The sequence below is a fragment of the Pinus tabuliformis genome, chromosome Q, assembly GCF_031772625.1.
Source record: "Pinus tabuliformis cultivar Carrire ecotype Pingquan chromosome Q, CPIR1, whole genome shotgun sequence".
Taxonomy (NCBI): Eukaryota; Viridiplantae; Streptophyta; class Pinopsida; order Pinales; family Pinaceae; genus Pinus; species Pinus tabuliformis.
The window spans coordinates 264,225,399-264,242,219 of record NC_142296.1 but is presented as its reverse complement, the minus strand read 5'-3'; the positions used below and the strand labels follow the sequence as shown (position 1 = coordinate 264,242,219).

Genomic DNA, 16,821 nt, shown 5'->3' with positions numbered 1-16,821 from the left:
ACACAAATAAATTAAATATAACTAAAAATAATACATCAAAATATAATCTATTTCTTATATATTTCATTATTTCTTAAAAAGTAATCCTCTTTATAATTTATATTTCTAATTTTTGTTTATTATTATTTATAAAAAGGCGCACTTTCTCCCTACCTAATACAAAGCCTAGACTAAAACTCGTCTTTCATCAATATGCTAATTTAGTCACTGTCCAAATTTCCAAAGAGGACAAGAGTTGGATAGTGGAGTTCAATTTTTTCTCCATACTCTCGGCCTCTATGCTAATTTAGTCACTGTCCAAATTTCCCAAGAGGACAAGAGTTGGATCGTGGAGTTCAATTTTTTCTCCATAGTCTCGGCCTAAAAAAAGAATATTTCTTTTTAATATAATAATCAACCAGGTAATTTTTTTAATAAAGTTTGGTATACTTATTAACTAATTAAAGAATATGTCTTTTTGTTTACTGGTTTAGGATGCGGAAAACTAAATCAGTGACAAAACTATATAGTTTTATTATATATTATTATATTGTGGAAAATAATACAATAATACAGTGAAATAAGTTTATAAATATTTTACTTGTAAGAGAATTATTATTATGGTTATATTTATATTTAATTTAATTTAATTAGTAAATTTATTATTTAATAGAAGTAAAAAAAAAAACTTAAATAGAAAATTGTTAATCTAAAGGAGACTCTATTAGATTTGTATTTAAATTCTCTACTTTTTTCTCAAAGTTTCATAGATACATTTTTGTAATTTTTTTAGTCATCAATGACACGTTATTTTTTAGTTAAAGCAGAAACTCTTATCAAGCTTCACTTCTCTTCGCCAATTTTTTTCCTATTATTATCTTTACTTATTTGTAAAAGTCAATTATTTAGAGATATATGTTATACCGACCTTTATTTGTACTAGTACGAAGGGCATCAACCACTTTATTCTCTAATGTCATGATATTCTTGATGTTGATGTCATATTCACTGAGAAATTCTAGTCATCTAGTTTGCTTGGCATTTAGTGTTCGCTAACAAGTATTTCAAATCACTATAATCCATTTTTTACTCAAATTTTCTTAACATGAGATGATGTCTCCACATTTTTAAAGCATGAGCTATCGCTACCAATTTTAATCTATTTGTGGCATAGTTTATCTCATTCTCTTTCAATTTTCTTGACTCACAACATACCACATAAATTTTTTTGCAAGGACTCCACTAAGACCTTGTTTTCATGCATCAATGCACAGAACAAAATTCTCCTCCTTTAAATATGTAACATTTAAAATAAGTATCATAATTAATATTTCCTTCAAGTATTACAAAATTTCTTCACACTTAATAGTACTTCTAACTTTATTCCCTTCTCAGGAAATGATTGGATTTGCAATCTTAAAGAAACATGCCATGAATTTCATAAAATATTCAGCTAGAAACATAAATGATCTAACTTATAAAACATTACTTCTTTGATGTACATCATCTTCTAATTGCCTCAATCTTCTCTGATCTACTAATATACACTGTTGTGACAATGTAGGCCAAATAAACCTATAATAAGAGCACTTGCTTAACATGGAATACAATTGGTCCTTGGCTAAAATATCTTTCCTTCTTTGTCCTTATCAAATATAATTCTCCATGGTCAGATCGTTTGGGCATAAGCATGAGTCTTCTATAGGACTTCATTACCACTATCATTTCTCTAATTTCATTTTCCCTTCGGTCATCATTTCCACAATTATGTTCCTCATTTCGCATCTTGAACGCAAAATTCCTTTTGAGTTTGTATTTTTGGAATTTGTCACTGAATGACTTCTCTCATCTTCCTATCATATACACAATCATTCTTGACTGTCTGGGTTCTCCTCGTCACCATCCCCGGTGGCAATTTGGGTGTGTATTCTTGATTGTCTTGGTTCTCCTGGTCACCATGGTCACCATCCCTGGTGGCAATTTGGGTGCATATTTGGAATTTGTCACTGACTGATTTCTCCCATCTTCCTATCATATACACCATCATTCTTGATTGTCTTGGTTCTCTTGGTTACCATCCCTGGTGGCAATTTGTTTAGAGTAATTGTCTGAGTTCTCTTGGTTACTATTCTGGGTGGAAATTTGTTTATAGTTTGGTAATTTACTATAATAATCAAACATAATCAACCAATTCCTCTTGGCACTATCTGTTCAGAAACAAAACACAATTTAGAATCGCTATTTCTGGTAACCACCCTCACAAAAAAACAGAAAATTCGCATAGGAACACAATCTATCAATTTCTTTGCACACAAGAACCTAGCCTGTTTCTTCTTTACCCAACGATATTGCGGTTTTCTTTTTTCCCAGCAATCTTCTGGTTTCTCTTTCCCATCAAAATCCAAGCTCTGGTACCACTTGATGCATATTTGGCTTATACCTATCAGGAAAACAAACAGTAATTCTAACTCACACAACGTTGGTTAAATACTCGGCCTTGATTCATACAAATTTGTGAATATCACACTGAAAAAACGAGAATTAGAATATTTAAGTTGTTATTAAAATATCCAATGACCATTTTGATGGGCCTGTCTACAGTCTAATTCGAGTAGGGTTTCTATTTTCCACAAGAAACTGATTCCTCCCTGGGTTAGAATTAGGGAAAATTTTAAGAACCCCCCTAAATTTATATATATAATAAATGGGTGAATCTCCATGGTATATAGGAAAAATGGAAGGCGATTTTATCAATAATATAATATGTATATATAATTTTTTGGCGAATCTCTCACGAGGCATGGCGAATATTTTACTCAATTATAAAATCTTGTAAGATCTTGGTATTACCATGGGTCAATACCATGTGCCATTTTTATTTTTATTAATACTAATATTAGGGTTAATAATGTTTTTTTGCATGGTATTAATAACAATCTAGTCCATGGTATTTGTCCCATAGTATTTTGCCCATAGGTTTCACCTAAATATAAAGCATTTTTTGAGTGTTCGTAAATATAAGGTGACTTATGGAATAAATATAAAAAAATGTTTTATTTGTTTACCATACCTCTCGTTTATTTATATTTTTATTAATTTACCATACCCCTTTTACAAATATGGTATTTGGCCCATAGGATTCACTTAAATAAAACCTCTTTCTTGAGCCTTCATAAATAGAATGAGGGTTATGGACTAAATATAAAAAGAGGTTTTATTTATTTACGATACTTCTAGTTTATTTATATTTTTATTTATTTACCATACCTTTTCAGTATAAAAAGACATTTTATTTATTTACCATACCTCCACTTTACTTATATTTTTATTTGTTTACACCCTTGCATGTATATAAGCTGACTTATGGAGTAAATATAAAAAATGTTTTATTTATTTACCATACCTCTCATTTATTTATACTTTTATTAATTTACCATACCTCTTTTATAAATATGGTATTTGGCCCATAGGATTCACTTAAATAAAACCTATTCTTGAAAATGGGCAAATGGATTCACTTAAATAAAATCTATTCTTGAAAGTGGGCGAATGGAAGGTTGTAACTCCTAATTTCAAGGGCTAAATTTACGTTTTTTACCCTCTCCCTTAAAATAAGGTGGGCTATTTGAGGTGATTTGTAAAAATGTACTATGATACAAAATATTCGCCCACTAAAAATTTAAAACCCCTTAATTTCGCCAAAGGGCGAACATTCGCCCCTAAAATTTTCTATGGTTAGAATACTTTTATCATATCCTGTGAATGAATCAAACTTAAAACCGATACTTAATTGTGTTAATGAGATCACCCCTTTGTCTTAGCTATCTCTAGCTGTTGTTTCCAAGAACGTAATTCGCCCTCTGTGTTCAGTTGGAACTTCAACTCTCTGGTAATTCGATACAACAATGGCGGTTCTTCTTCGGAGTTTTCGCTTTCACCATTTACATTATCTTCCGTTTTTGCTCTTACTCTGATCGCAGTGATACAAATGGAACTTTGACTGTTGCATTACCCCGATCTTTTCATAGTTTATATATAACTAAAAAAAATAGTGATTAAAAAAATATTTAGGTTTGTGCTTGTAAATTTTTAATTATGTATTTTTTTTCCAATTTTAGAAAATATTTTTAATTAGATTAGATTTTAAATTTTGAAATACTTCAGAACTATGTTGATAAAAAGAAAGTCAATTGTATTTGGATCTTCAGAAAATTCCAAATTTTGCAATCAATTAGTCCCTCATCACTGGATTCACTAAATTTTACACTGGGAGGAAAACTCCTTAGAGATATTGTGCAAGAAGTAATTAATGCAGTGAACGGAAAGTTCAATATTCCAAATTGAGTTTGTCTTCAAAACGAAGGGTATCGATTTTCATGTTTATTCGAAAATGGATTATTTGGTCTTCTATCCCAATAAAACGTTTGTGAATACTTTCCTCCATCCTGTTCTTGGCTCGTGCCTGGTTACTGGGTTTGGTGGGATTTGTTGGTTGAGTGGAATCTGGGAATCGATATGCGAAGTACTCCATTCAAATTGTTGGCACGTCTGGTTTGGATTATTCAGTTTTTTTTTACCTTTATTTTTTGGTATTGAACGTTTTATGGACTGTTATGTTATGATACAGGTTTCATAGTGTTCGTGGGTTGCACATTATTAGTGTCACTGTATGATTGAATTTTTAAATATTTTGGTAATTTGTGTTGGGTATTTTTCAATGGGAAATACCAAAACCAAACAAATTAAATATCACAGACACCACAGAGGCAATGCTCTGTTTCCTTTTGCCACAGGATCTTTTTGCACAGGGAAGCTTTTTAAAGAAAATTTCTCAGAACAGAGTATTACACAGCCATAAAAACATTTCTATTGATTACAATATAAAGCCTGATACAAACTTCATCCTCTTTGCTGAGAGGGATTCACCACAAAAATACATTCAACAAAACACTACTCTGTCTCCTCCTGAGAGTTTACTGTGATGGGTTTACTGCTGTAAAACCCCTTTTTACATTCACTGTTGTGAAAAACTATTTTACACTTACTGCTGTAAAAATAAATTTACATATGCAGTGAAATTTTACATTACATTCACAAAATGAAATCCTTACTTACACCATACGATTTTCATGCTTCTTGCTCGTTTTTACTTGTTGGCAATGTTGTGCCTTCATATCCTTTTATATTGCATACATAAAAATGGATTTCATATTCACTGGTGTGCTCCCCTCTTTTCTTCACTCGCACTGCTGTGCATACATTTCCACTTTTACACAATACAATATCAACTCAAAAAAAATACATGCGCTCCCTGTTTTCTATATGTTGCACTGCAGTGCAATCTCAAGTCACTTTTTCAAAAAGAAATCAACACCATTTTTTTTGTTCTCATAAAACTGTAGCGCGCAGGCTCTTCTCCATTTTTCTTGTTCTCATGAGCAAAAATACCCGCACACAGGCTCTGTTCTATGCTTTTTTTCTTTTTTTTTAACAACTCTCACTCGGGCACGCACACATATCTTTTTTAATAAAAAACATATATGCATATGAAAAACAAAAAAAATTAAGTGCCGTAACAGAAGTAACTCATATACCTACTCCCTGCGAAAAATCATTAAAATTCATTAAATCTCCTTCTACGGCGGTCAACGGGAATCCTCACACGCCACGCAAGCCATTGATTTGCCGCAGGCCGTATGCAGCTTCGGAGATCGACGGTGAAGATTGATGAGGGCAATCGGACGGCGGTGATAAATATCGGGAGGCCTCATTATGCTGAACATTAGCACCCGAGAAATTACGTTTGCTTACGTATGGGGAGAGCCACGCATCTGCCCCATATTCCATCGGGTTCAAAAATACGGAAACCACTCTCTGCAGGAAGGCGGTCCGAGAAATCTCAAGCTGGTTTGTGGTTTTGCTGCGCGGTTTGGGCGTTGGTACGGCTGCTCCACGGGTCAACTCAGCCCGCTGTTGAAATTACGATTTCAACAATTTTCTTGTATTGTTATTGTGACGGTTTTGAAAATTATATTTTAAAAGAAATGCCAAGGTTTTATCTAAAATATAGTTGTTTTGAATTTGTTCTCTTTTTTTTCCGAAGGAAAAATCATAATCTTTCATTAGTTTTGAAAAATTACATCTAGTAGATGCTTGACAGCATATGCATCAATTGTCTCTGTCAAATATGTCATCAAAAACCATTTTTGTAATGGCTGAAGAAAACAAAATAATCACCACGCAGGTGACAATGAGAGAGTGTCTAATATGTATGTTCATAAACTGTGAGATCTAGAATATATACACACGCAGGGTGATCTAATAAATAAAAAACTATGATATATATAGGATAATTTATATCCGAGAACAGTTATAAAAAATTAGTTTCCATCAACCCCATGATATGTCTGATCTATGTATGGTCTGCGATAATATTGGTACTGCGCAGTACCCCTCCGCTCATGTATCATCCACTGTCTAGGTTCCATCAACCCCATGATATGTCTGATCTATGTATGGTCTGTGATAATATTAGTACTGTGCAGTACCCCTCCGCTCATGTATCATCCACTGTCCTCTCAGAAGTAGCGTGGCCTCCTTGGAAAGGATGTCTGCATTGTCGTTATGCTCCCTGTAAATATGATGACATATGATGGAGTTAAATTGCGATTTGAATATATTCACTTCATCCAAAATGTTTCTAAGTGTGTATGCATGGCAGATTGTGATATTATTGAACCAATTAACAATAATTTTGGAGTCTCCGAAGATCTGAATATTTCTGCAATCATGGCTAAGAGAGAAATGTAATAGATGGCAAGGGTAATAAGTTCAGCAAAATTGTTTGTTCCTTTGCCCAGTCCCAGCTTGAATTTTTAAAAATGATGTTCTGATAGGTAAAGTAGAAAGCCACCCCCACACCCATGTTGTTGGGCAACCCCATCGAAGTATGCCCATGGGATTGAATGGTCAATGAGCTCGGGTGCTAGAGGTCTGCGAGGACGCTGTATTGTTTGCGAGGATGCGGTATTGCATATTCGGGGAGCTCGTTGTATGAGGAGACAATTTTTGTTGTGATGCACTTCCATCTGATTAAACAGTCGTCGAAGATCAATCTATTCTGTGCTAGCCATATTGACTAGCAAATTATCATGGGGAGGCAGAGCAAATTTGATCTCGAGTGCGAACTGTGCCAAGATTTCCAGGCTTGCATGATGTTATCCCCTTCCTAGCTGCCAGAAAAGTGAATCTCTACTACAACAGATCTCCAAAGATTGATTGTCATTTTGCATTTTAGAAACAGGTGCTCAGTCGACTTGGAGGCTTGTCTACATAGAATACACCAGTGTGGTCCATGGATAGATCTGTGTGTAAGGGATTCCCAAGTGGGAACTTTGTTGCCGAGAATACACCAGAAGAATAGTTTGGTTCGAGGAGGGGATTTGAGTTTCCAGATGGCCTGCCACCAGTCATGCATGTGCTTTGGTTTTCTGTTTTGTAGCAATCCCAGGTAACCAGCCTTTGGTGTGTAGGATCCGTTTTCTGCCAAGCACCACATGATTTCATCTGAACCCTCCTTTATTCAGATATGTAACTCAATCAATGCAGTAGTATAATTGTTCCATAATTGGTGCCACTGAGGTGGAATGTGTAGTTGCATAGCAGATTTCCAGGCTTGTGTGAAAATGGTGGTATTATCCTGATTTGCTACTTGAGCAATCACACTGATGTCTCTCTGATTTAAGTGAAGGATTAGCTCTCTTGGAAGTTGGAAACGACCCCCTCCCCCTGTCCAGGGGTCCAATCCAATGCGCACTTTTCTGCCATCATTAATCCTCCATGCCAGATGATTGCGGATGTGTGGGAGAGAGTGGAGCAGTGCTTTCGAGACCGATGAAATGCCAATCCTTGTCCATTGTGGCAGCCTTATCCAGTCCATGATTTGGTGAGGCCAAAAGTCCAGAGATTATGTTTGGTGAGGAGAGTTCAACCCATCTTTGCTGCCAGGGCTTGAGCAAAGAGGGTTAAATCTTTGAGTCCCCATCCTCCCCATTTTTTGGGCAAGGCCATCTTATTCCAACTAACCTAGGCAAATGTTCTCTTGTCCTGGTTACCATTCTAAAGATATCTGCTGCAAATCTATTGGAGACAAGCAAGTATTCTTCTGGGAATCCAAGCTAAAGCCATCCAGAATACAGGGGTAGCCTCCAAGACTGATTTAATAAGCACTAGTCTTCTAGCTTTCGACAAGAATCTTTGGCACCAATTTGTAAGCCTTTTCTCTAATTTAATGACCAACCATATCCAATCTACAATTTTTTGGCTCAAGGGCTTGATCCAGAACCCCAGATATTTGAAACCCTGGTCAAGAGGTTGAATACAATAGGAGAAGTGTTTTTGTGCAAATTGGGATTCCTGGATAGAAGTATGAGCCAGTGTAATGGTAGATTTCCCTTGATTCGCCAACATACTAGTGGCCCTAGAGAAGGTGGATAGAAGCTTATCAAAGGCTATCAAGTCTCGAATGCTACCATCAAGAATATCAGAACATCATCAACAAAAAGGAGGTGTGTGAGGTAGCATTGATCATTTATTTTCAGACAAAAAAGTCTGCCACTTCGCTTTTCATGTGTTATTAACCAACTAAGCCCTTCCATGACTATGAGGAAGAGGAGGGGGGATAGAGGACATCCTTGTCTAGGTCTCCTTTCAACATGGAAGAAATGTGAGGTAGAGCCATTGATGAGGACATTGAAGGAAGATGATGAAATGCAAGACATGATCCAGGTGGTGGAAAGGTGCGGAAATCCCAGGTGAATGAGAAGCATTTTGATGTATAGCCAACTAACATGGTCGAAGGCTTTTGCCAGGTCAATCTTTAGAATGATGCCTTTTAGCTTTCTGGATCTAATAGAGTGTATAGCTTCTTGTGCAGTGCCAATGGCTTCATGGATTTGTCAATCTTCGAGAAAGCAAACTGTTCAGGTGAAATGTGATGAGATAGAATGGGTCTCATTTGATTGGCTATGATCTTGGAGATGATTTTGTAGAGGCAATTGCAGAGAGAGATGGGGTGGAAGTCATTGAAGGATGATGGGAATCTGTCTTAGGAATGAGGGCAATGGAAGTAGAATTTATGGCATCATACAATTTGCCCGTAGTCCTCCACTCCTCTACAACTTTTTGTAGGTCTTGTCCCAAGAGCTCATAGAATGCCAGATAAAATTCAATAGTCCATCCATCTGGTCCAGGGCTTTTATATTTTTTGAACCACTTCAGGGTTCCCTCAAGTTCAGTAGATATTATAGGTGAATTGAGTTCTTTTGCCTCCTCATCATCTACAAATCTAGGGAAGTAGCTAGCCACTTGAATAATATCCACTAGATTGGTCTCTCGAGGAGATTTGTATAGATTCTGGAAGTGTGTGGTGCCCAAAAGTGATAACATTTTGAAGGTGTCAGCCACACCTCCATGCGGAAGAGACAATTTCCATATTGTGTTAGCTATCTTTCTTCCCTTTGAAAAGTTCTAAAAAAACTTTGTGTTATCATCTCGAGCCTGCAACCAAATTGCCCTACTCTTAAGTCTCCAGGATTCTTCTCTTTCCTTCAGTATCTTGTCTTTCCTTTTCTCAAGTTCAATGAGATGTGATTTATCATTTGCAGTTGTAAATCCCTTGTTGCTATCATCCATAAGCCCATTCAATTCAGATTCAATCTCTGATAGGGTCTGGTCATCCCTCAAATTTTTCTCCTTGGCCCAGGTGATGGATATGTGTTTGAGCTGAGACAGATTATGGAAGAATCCTTCAGCCAATGATCTGTGACTCGAGATTGGATGATATTTCTAGTAGTCAGTGAACATCTTGATATATCCTTGATCTTGTAGCCATACATGATTTAATTTGTATGGGGTCTTATGTTTGGCTTCAAGTCCAAGAATCTCCAAGAATATTGGGGAGTGGTCTGATATGCCCCTGGTACCTACCCATTGCCTATACTTATTGAGTTGTTGAAGCAATAGCACCTTTATCAGAAATCAATCAAGCCTTCTAGCAAGAGCTGCATTCCCAATTCTTCGATTTCTCCAAGTGGGCAGGGGCTTGACCATAGGGATATCCGTGAGATTGTGCATCTCCAGTGTGTCCTTAATGTATTCAAATAAGGTGTCAACTTCTGCTTGGGATCCCCAGGATTCCCCCAAACCTATGGAGAAGTTTAGATCACCCCCAATGACCAGATGATCGATTGAGGTGATTTCAAGATTAAGGAAACGCTGCCAGAATTCTTATCTCTGTTGACAAGGTCCATATACATTGATGACCTGGATATTCATACCCAGGTCAGGAGAGAATATATCCATGCCAATGAACCCTAATCCTCCCCAGGATGTTGAAACTTTAATAGTGCGTGGGTCATATCCAATGGCTAATCCTGCCGATCTACCTGCAACATCAAGAGAGAAGAATAGCCAACTGGGTTTTAATGATGCTAGGGTTCGATTGATGAGCTTGGCATTCCATAGGGTTTCTTGCAACATGATGATATCCACAGGCTCGATTTCAAATAACCTTCACAGGGCTAGTTTTTTTGGAGGCACTAGCCATGCCTCTGTAATTGAAAGATAGCCATTTCATGGTGGAATCCTCCCAGTAGTGTTCATAGATCTAAGAACCCCTTCAAGAGTGGATTGTTTGCCAATGACAACTTCTGCCCTGGCCTTCTAAATGGCTTTCGAAAGGTTAGACTTTCAGCCACGGGACGATTGAATAACCTGACCAGGGAAGATGAGACCTAGTCCTGTAGGGTTAAGGTTCTTCAGAATGAATCGGGATCGAAGGTTGTATGGATGAGATAGTGCCACTTGATCCATCGCTGATGGGAGAGGGGAGGATGTGGGGGAAGGAACAGATGGAGAGGTGGTGGAGATGGTGGGAGGAGGCGAGGTGATTGCACAAGAAATGGAGCGAGACATGAACATAGTAGATGAAGTATCTAATGATGCACTGCAAGTAAATGATACAGATGATACATTTGATATAGGTAGGGAGTAGAGAGGAGTACCCGCTTTTCTTGCGGCCTCGGTGGCAGCAGCTCTGGCACGGGTCATCAGAGGCGATGGAGTCTTATGTGATTCTTCCGCAACTTTGGAGGTTCTAACCTGATCAGGTGCTCTGTGAGCCAAAACCGGGGTACTTGCCTGGTTAGCTATTGCTTTGCCCTTATGAATAGAAGGTGTGCTCGAAGGATCAGATGTTTTTGTGATCAATGGACATTCCTTGTAGATGTACCCTACCTTATGGCATCTTCTGCAGCGAAAAGGGACACCTTCGTAGTCCAGGATCTCTATTCGAGTGTAATGCCTCCATTTTAATGTTATTTTCTCCTCCAGACCCTCCTGCATGTCCAAATACACCAGGATACGAGCCAAGGTTCGATTCTTGGTCTGCACGTAGGTCTTATCATAGTCTAGGTAGGTGCCAAGCGCATTCCCAATCCTTACAAAAATAGCTTTAGACCAATACTGAACGGGGAGACTTGGTAATCGAACCTAGATGGATCCAACTCCTATTTGCTCCCTTTTCGAGTTGAACAATGGACTCCAACGCTTAAGGTAAACCGACGTCATCTCTATGTGCTAGTATTTCGTTAGAACTAGGTCTGTGTAGGCCTCCTTAGTAAAATGCAACGTGAACCATCCCCTTGGTAGATTTTGTACCTCTGACAATTCCTTGAGGGTACTACCCCAAATTTCCTTAACCCAGAGGGTTAATCTCTCCATTGTGTAAGCCCTTCCTCTGACATGTCCAACCAAAACCGTGTTGGCTTGTTCGCAACCTCTCCCATTAGGATGTCCTCTCCAAATGAGATTGTGAGTTCCTTCGTGGTGGCTTTCACAAACTTTACTTTCCATTTCCCAGTTCGCGGAGCAGATGGATGTCCTAGCAATGGATCTGAGGATGTTCTGCCCTCTTGTTGTTGTTGGGCCATTGCTTTAACCCTGATCACAGGAGTTTCAAAGCATTGAGAAGGAGGAGTGCTAGGGTTTGATGGATTACAAGGACCAGAGCAAGATGGGTGTGATTGAATGCCCGGAGGGCACGGATCGAAAGAAGGCGATGGTGGAGTGACGACAGTGAGCAAGTTCAGAGTCCTGGGTGAGAGCGGAGGGCAGTCAAGGCTAGGGGAATCAATGGAGAGCGAGCCGAATTGTAAGGAGGAAGCAGTATGGCCAGGTAGAGAGACAACCGGAGCAGAGCAAGGGGGAACCGAAACAGAAAGCAAGAGCGATACAAAGTGTGATAGGTTAGGGTTAGTGCTCTAAAAGATAGGCTGACCGGAATACGGGTCCAGGGAATAATCGACCTCATCGAATTCCATGCTATCCTCCATGTTGAGGCGGGGAAACAACACCGAGACCACCGAAGACAGTTGACCTTGATGCAGAGAGATGGATGACGACTGATGTCGGAAGGCTGAGGGATTTTGTTAGCTGCAGATGTTGCGGTTTAGCTGTAGAGTACCCTAGATTAGCCTAACCCTTTGCTAGGTAGGCTATACGCGCAAACCCTTTCCGTCCTCCCATTCTCTTCTGAATTTGTCCTTATTCTTATTTGTTTTTAGGAATTATATATTTTTAAAGTAATATTATATTTTAAAAAAATTATAAGTCATATTATTTATTCATAATTTAATTTAGAGGTAGTTTAATTGGTTATCACTTTAAAAATGAAACATTATTTGCTAAAAAGTTTCAAGTTAAAATCTCCCAATTTTTTGTGTTTTTTGAAAGAGTATTATAGTGGTAGCTATTGAGATGGACCTTAGAATATATTCAACTCTCTAATATTAATGTTATTTATTTTAATTTAGATTTTTTAATTAACTTTAATGCATATTTACCCAAAATACATATAATGGTCATGCTTTTCCTTAGTTATTCTTTCTCCAACTTAAAGAAACAAGTCAAACCCCCAAAACTCACAAGGATCTAGTAGGAGTGAACTCCAAAAAAAACATATAAAAATTATAAATTATGATAACAAATTATCTAAAAATTTATATTTAGAACAAAGAAAAATAAATAAATACTTTCATATAGTTTACTTGTTATATGTTTCTGTGTTTTGGGTTTTTTTTCCTGTAAATTTGTTCTAATTCAAAAAAATTGTTGAAATCACAAGTTTCAATTCTCTACATTTTGTGTTTTAAAAATATTACAATTAAAAACACATTTTAAACAATAACAAAAATGACAATTTGACCAAAATTTATATCTACATAACCCTACCAAAACTTCAAAATTTATAATACTTACACAACTGAGGTTCTTTTGTATAATTCACTAAAAACCCATCTCAAATAACAATGGGGTGGGTAGATTATTTGTTGCATTTAGATTCCCCTCTTTCCATGTGAACTAGTTCGCTCTAGAATTAAAAAGAGATTATAATAATTTCTTTGTTTGGGCTTACAATTAAACAACTCCACTTTTTTTATATAATTCGCTAAAGAACATCACAATTGAGTGGGTAGAATATTCCTTCAATTTAGATGCCCCTCTTTCCAAGTCAACAGGTTGCTGTGGAATTAAAAATAGATTATAATATTTTCTTTGTTTCGGATTATAATATTTTCTTTGTTTCGGCTTTTCGAAGTAGAGTGTGACTAGCCTTAGGTTATTTACTTTGGTTTTTTAGGCTTTTTCTAATCGAAAACGTAAACGAAATGCACAGTGAATCAAACCCTAATCTATCTCTATTAAACCAGACTCTTAACCTTGGCTTTTTAGGCTTTTTCTAATCGAAAACGTAAACGAAATGCACAGTGAATCAAACCCTAATCTTTCTCTATTAAACCAGACTCTCGCCTCGTCGATTGCGTCTCACTCTGCAGGCACAATTTTCAGTGACATGACTGACACCTCGCAGAGATTAGTGTTTTGAAATTTTAATCCCTAAACACATGAAAAAACAAGTTGCGTTCTGGACCATGCCTGAATTTTAGTTTTGCAGACTGGAAATATTTATTTAAATTTTTTTATTAGTATGTATATTGTTTTCTATTCACAACAAAATCCAAATTGTTTTCTATATAAGACAAATTACTTTTCCAATAACATTGAAACTGATTTTGGCTTCGCCCATCATAGATTAAAATAAAAAATAAAAGCACTAGTTGTATTATGGAATCCAATGCGTATTCTTGTATCTAAGTTTATTTATTAACCTGGAAACCTTGAACATAAGGCCATCTGTCCAGTAAGTAACTGCGAGGTCTGAAACTTTATTTTGTATGTTGTACACTGTTGGTTATCTTATAAATCTCCAAGTGAGAATAGGAAAAGGCGGTAGTCTATCTATACCTGGTATACGCACGACGAAAGTACTTTTGCTTTAATGATTACAGCTCGGTCTGCATCACCAAGCCCCAGAACATAACCAAGCACAACAACCCACCAAGGAATATGGCATGCACCGCCCTATTCACTATCCATGCACCCCGGCGACTCTCTAGCTCAGCCACTGCATACCCAAAAAGTCCAGCGCTTTGGCTAAATACGAAGTAAAGCATAAAGAGCGACAATACAGTTGTCCGTTTTCCCTTGATGATGCGCCTCCTCCTCCGCAAGGCAGCTGGGCCGTAATATTGTTCCTGTGACGCAGATGTAACGCTGGCCAGGTACCCAACCATGTTTATATACACAAGGACACAGAAGAAAAAGGCGAGTACCGGAATTGAATTGAAAATAAACTCTCTTGAATTCACATATTTTTAGAACCCCACGCTGTACATAACCAGGAAAAAGGCCAATACGTAGACCGTTGTATAGGCCAAGACTACTGTAAAAAACCAGAGGAGAGTTACTGCCAGGGGCTTCCAAGACCTGGTAACGACGGTCAAAGTGTTCGCAAAGGAAGCTTCGTTGGCCGTATAGATGGAAGCCGCCGTGTACATGACCGCCGCAGTGGACAGCAACCAAAATTCATAAACTCCGTTCGCCATCGGGAGCCGTTGAGAGCCCCTCGATTCCAGGGTTACCGACTCGACGGGTTTGGTGATCGTATAGAAGAAGTCGTTATTGGATTTATAAAGCACGAGAGGGCCGAACATCTGGCATAGCACCAGAGTTGCAAAGGCCAGAGGGAGAAGCAGAGTGAAAGCCAGAGTGCGCACTAGGCCACAGCGGGAGGAGCAGAGAAGGGTATTGAAGGTCTCTTCCTCACCGCCGAGTAACTGGAGCTCCTTTTCTCCTCTTTCCATGGCTTTTGCTTTGACGGCGGATATCTATCGGAAACCCTGAACCCTTAACAAATTGTTGCCCCGCCTCCTCCTGATTTTGCTAAATCAAGTTCCCATGTGGGATTCTCCTATGGATGATCAATGATCCAGCGACGGGGCAGGCTTGGTCAACCTCGCTTCCGTGTGGATGGGATGACTGTACATCTTCAATTTTTATAGCTCTTTAACTTTTCTTAGGAGCAGTGGAGTCTGGAATCTTTTATTGTTTATGGAAATTTCACTTTTCTTGACCGAATTGTTTGTCTGCACTTATTTATCTTTTATCTTTTATTTGTGTTGAGCTTGTTTTTCTCACGAGGTGTATGGATTTAATCTAAAATAGTTTTTGAAATGTCAAATCTAAATAAAATCTAATCTATTTTTTATATTCTTTCAGTTTTGTTTTGAAGTTTCTGGGTCCCTTAAATAATTCCAAAACTTTTGAAATGAGAGGGAGTCGCTTGAATAATTGCACAACTTTTGACATAAGAGGTATCCAGCTTATAAACTTTTGAACTGAGAGGGAGTCGCTTGAATAATTGCACAATTTTTGACATAAGAGGTATCCAGCTTATCTAACTTGGTTGGAAGAATTTGGAAATATTTTGGAATTTGGTTGGAAGAATTTGGAAATATTTTGGAATTTTACCGATGAACAGTAATGTTTTCAAACAAGTTCAAACAATTAACCTCTCTGCTTCCTACTAATGGACAGTAATGACTTCATTCAAACAAACAATTAACCTTTCTCCTTTCTATTTATTGGATTACAAGATATTTTTGGGATCTGGAATCGGTAACCGAGATAAAGATGCTGCGTAGAAAAACTAGTCTTTAAAACCTTGATGGAGCATATTCAATTTAATTATTAATAATGAGTTCAAATAAGTTCAAACAATTAACCTCTCTGCTTTCTATTGAATTATAAGATATTGCCGGAATCTGTATCCCAGATGAAGATATTGGGTAGAAAAACTAATATTTAAAACCTTGATGGAGCATATTTAATTTAATTATTAATAATGAGTTCAAACAAATTTTTATTACTTGCTTTTAATTTTAATTAAAAAATTATCATATTCACCATTATGACACGATGAAGGCAACAAGTTATTAAGATGGACGAAGTATCTCTAGTATAGACGAAGTATCTCTAGTATATCTCTAGTAGGTCGGATTTATTAGTCGAAGTCATAGTTCGTCTTGAGTTAGCAAGAACAGAGAATACAGGTATCATAAATTAATGGAGTTGAGTTGTCTTTGCACTAATGGAGTTAAAGACAGTCTTTAGTGCAATTTTTTTGGAGTATTTCTCATATATTTCTAGTAAGTCATATATTTCTAGTAAGTCTGATTTGTTGGTAGAAGCCAGTTAACAAGAATGTACCATAAATTAATGGAGTTGTATTTTGGAGTTGTATTTTTGGAGTTTTTAATGGAGTTGTATTTTTGGAGTTTTTCATGCTGGGGCCAAAAAATTTATAGTGAAATCTTGATTTGTGTTATTTAAATTAGTTTTTTGACTGTATATATGGGTTCAGCCATCTGAAAAACCTCTTAT

At 37.1% G+C, this 16,821-nt stretch overlaps 1 protein-coding gene across 1 annotated transcript; it reads right to left on the bottom strand.

Moving 5' to 3' along the window:
* Positions 1-14,167: 14,167 nt before the first annotated feature.
* On the bottom strand, positions 14,168-15,409 carry LOC149219192 (uncharacterized). Its single transcript, XM_089382542.1, has one exon. It carries the CDS (start codon positions 15,240-15,242, stop codon positions 14,754-14,756), a length of 489 nt encoding a protein of 162 aa, XP_089238668.1. The 5' UTR covers positions 15,243-15,409; the 3' UTR covers positions 14,168-14,753.
* Positions 15,410-16,821: the final 1,412 nt, after the last annotated feature.

What these genes read in the sequence shown, in the direction of transcription:
- LOC149219192 (XM_089382542.1), bottom strand. Translation starts at nt 15,242, where the DNA reads ATGGAAAGAGGAGAAAAGGAGCTCCAGTTACTCGGCGGTGAGGAAGAG.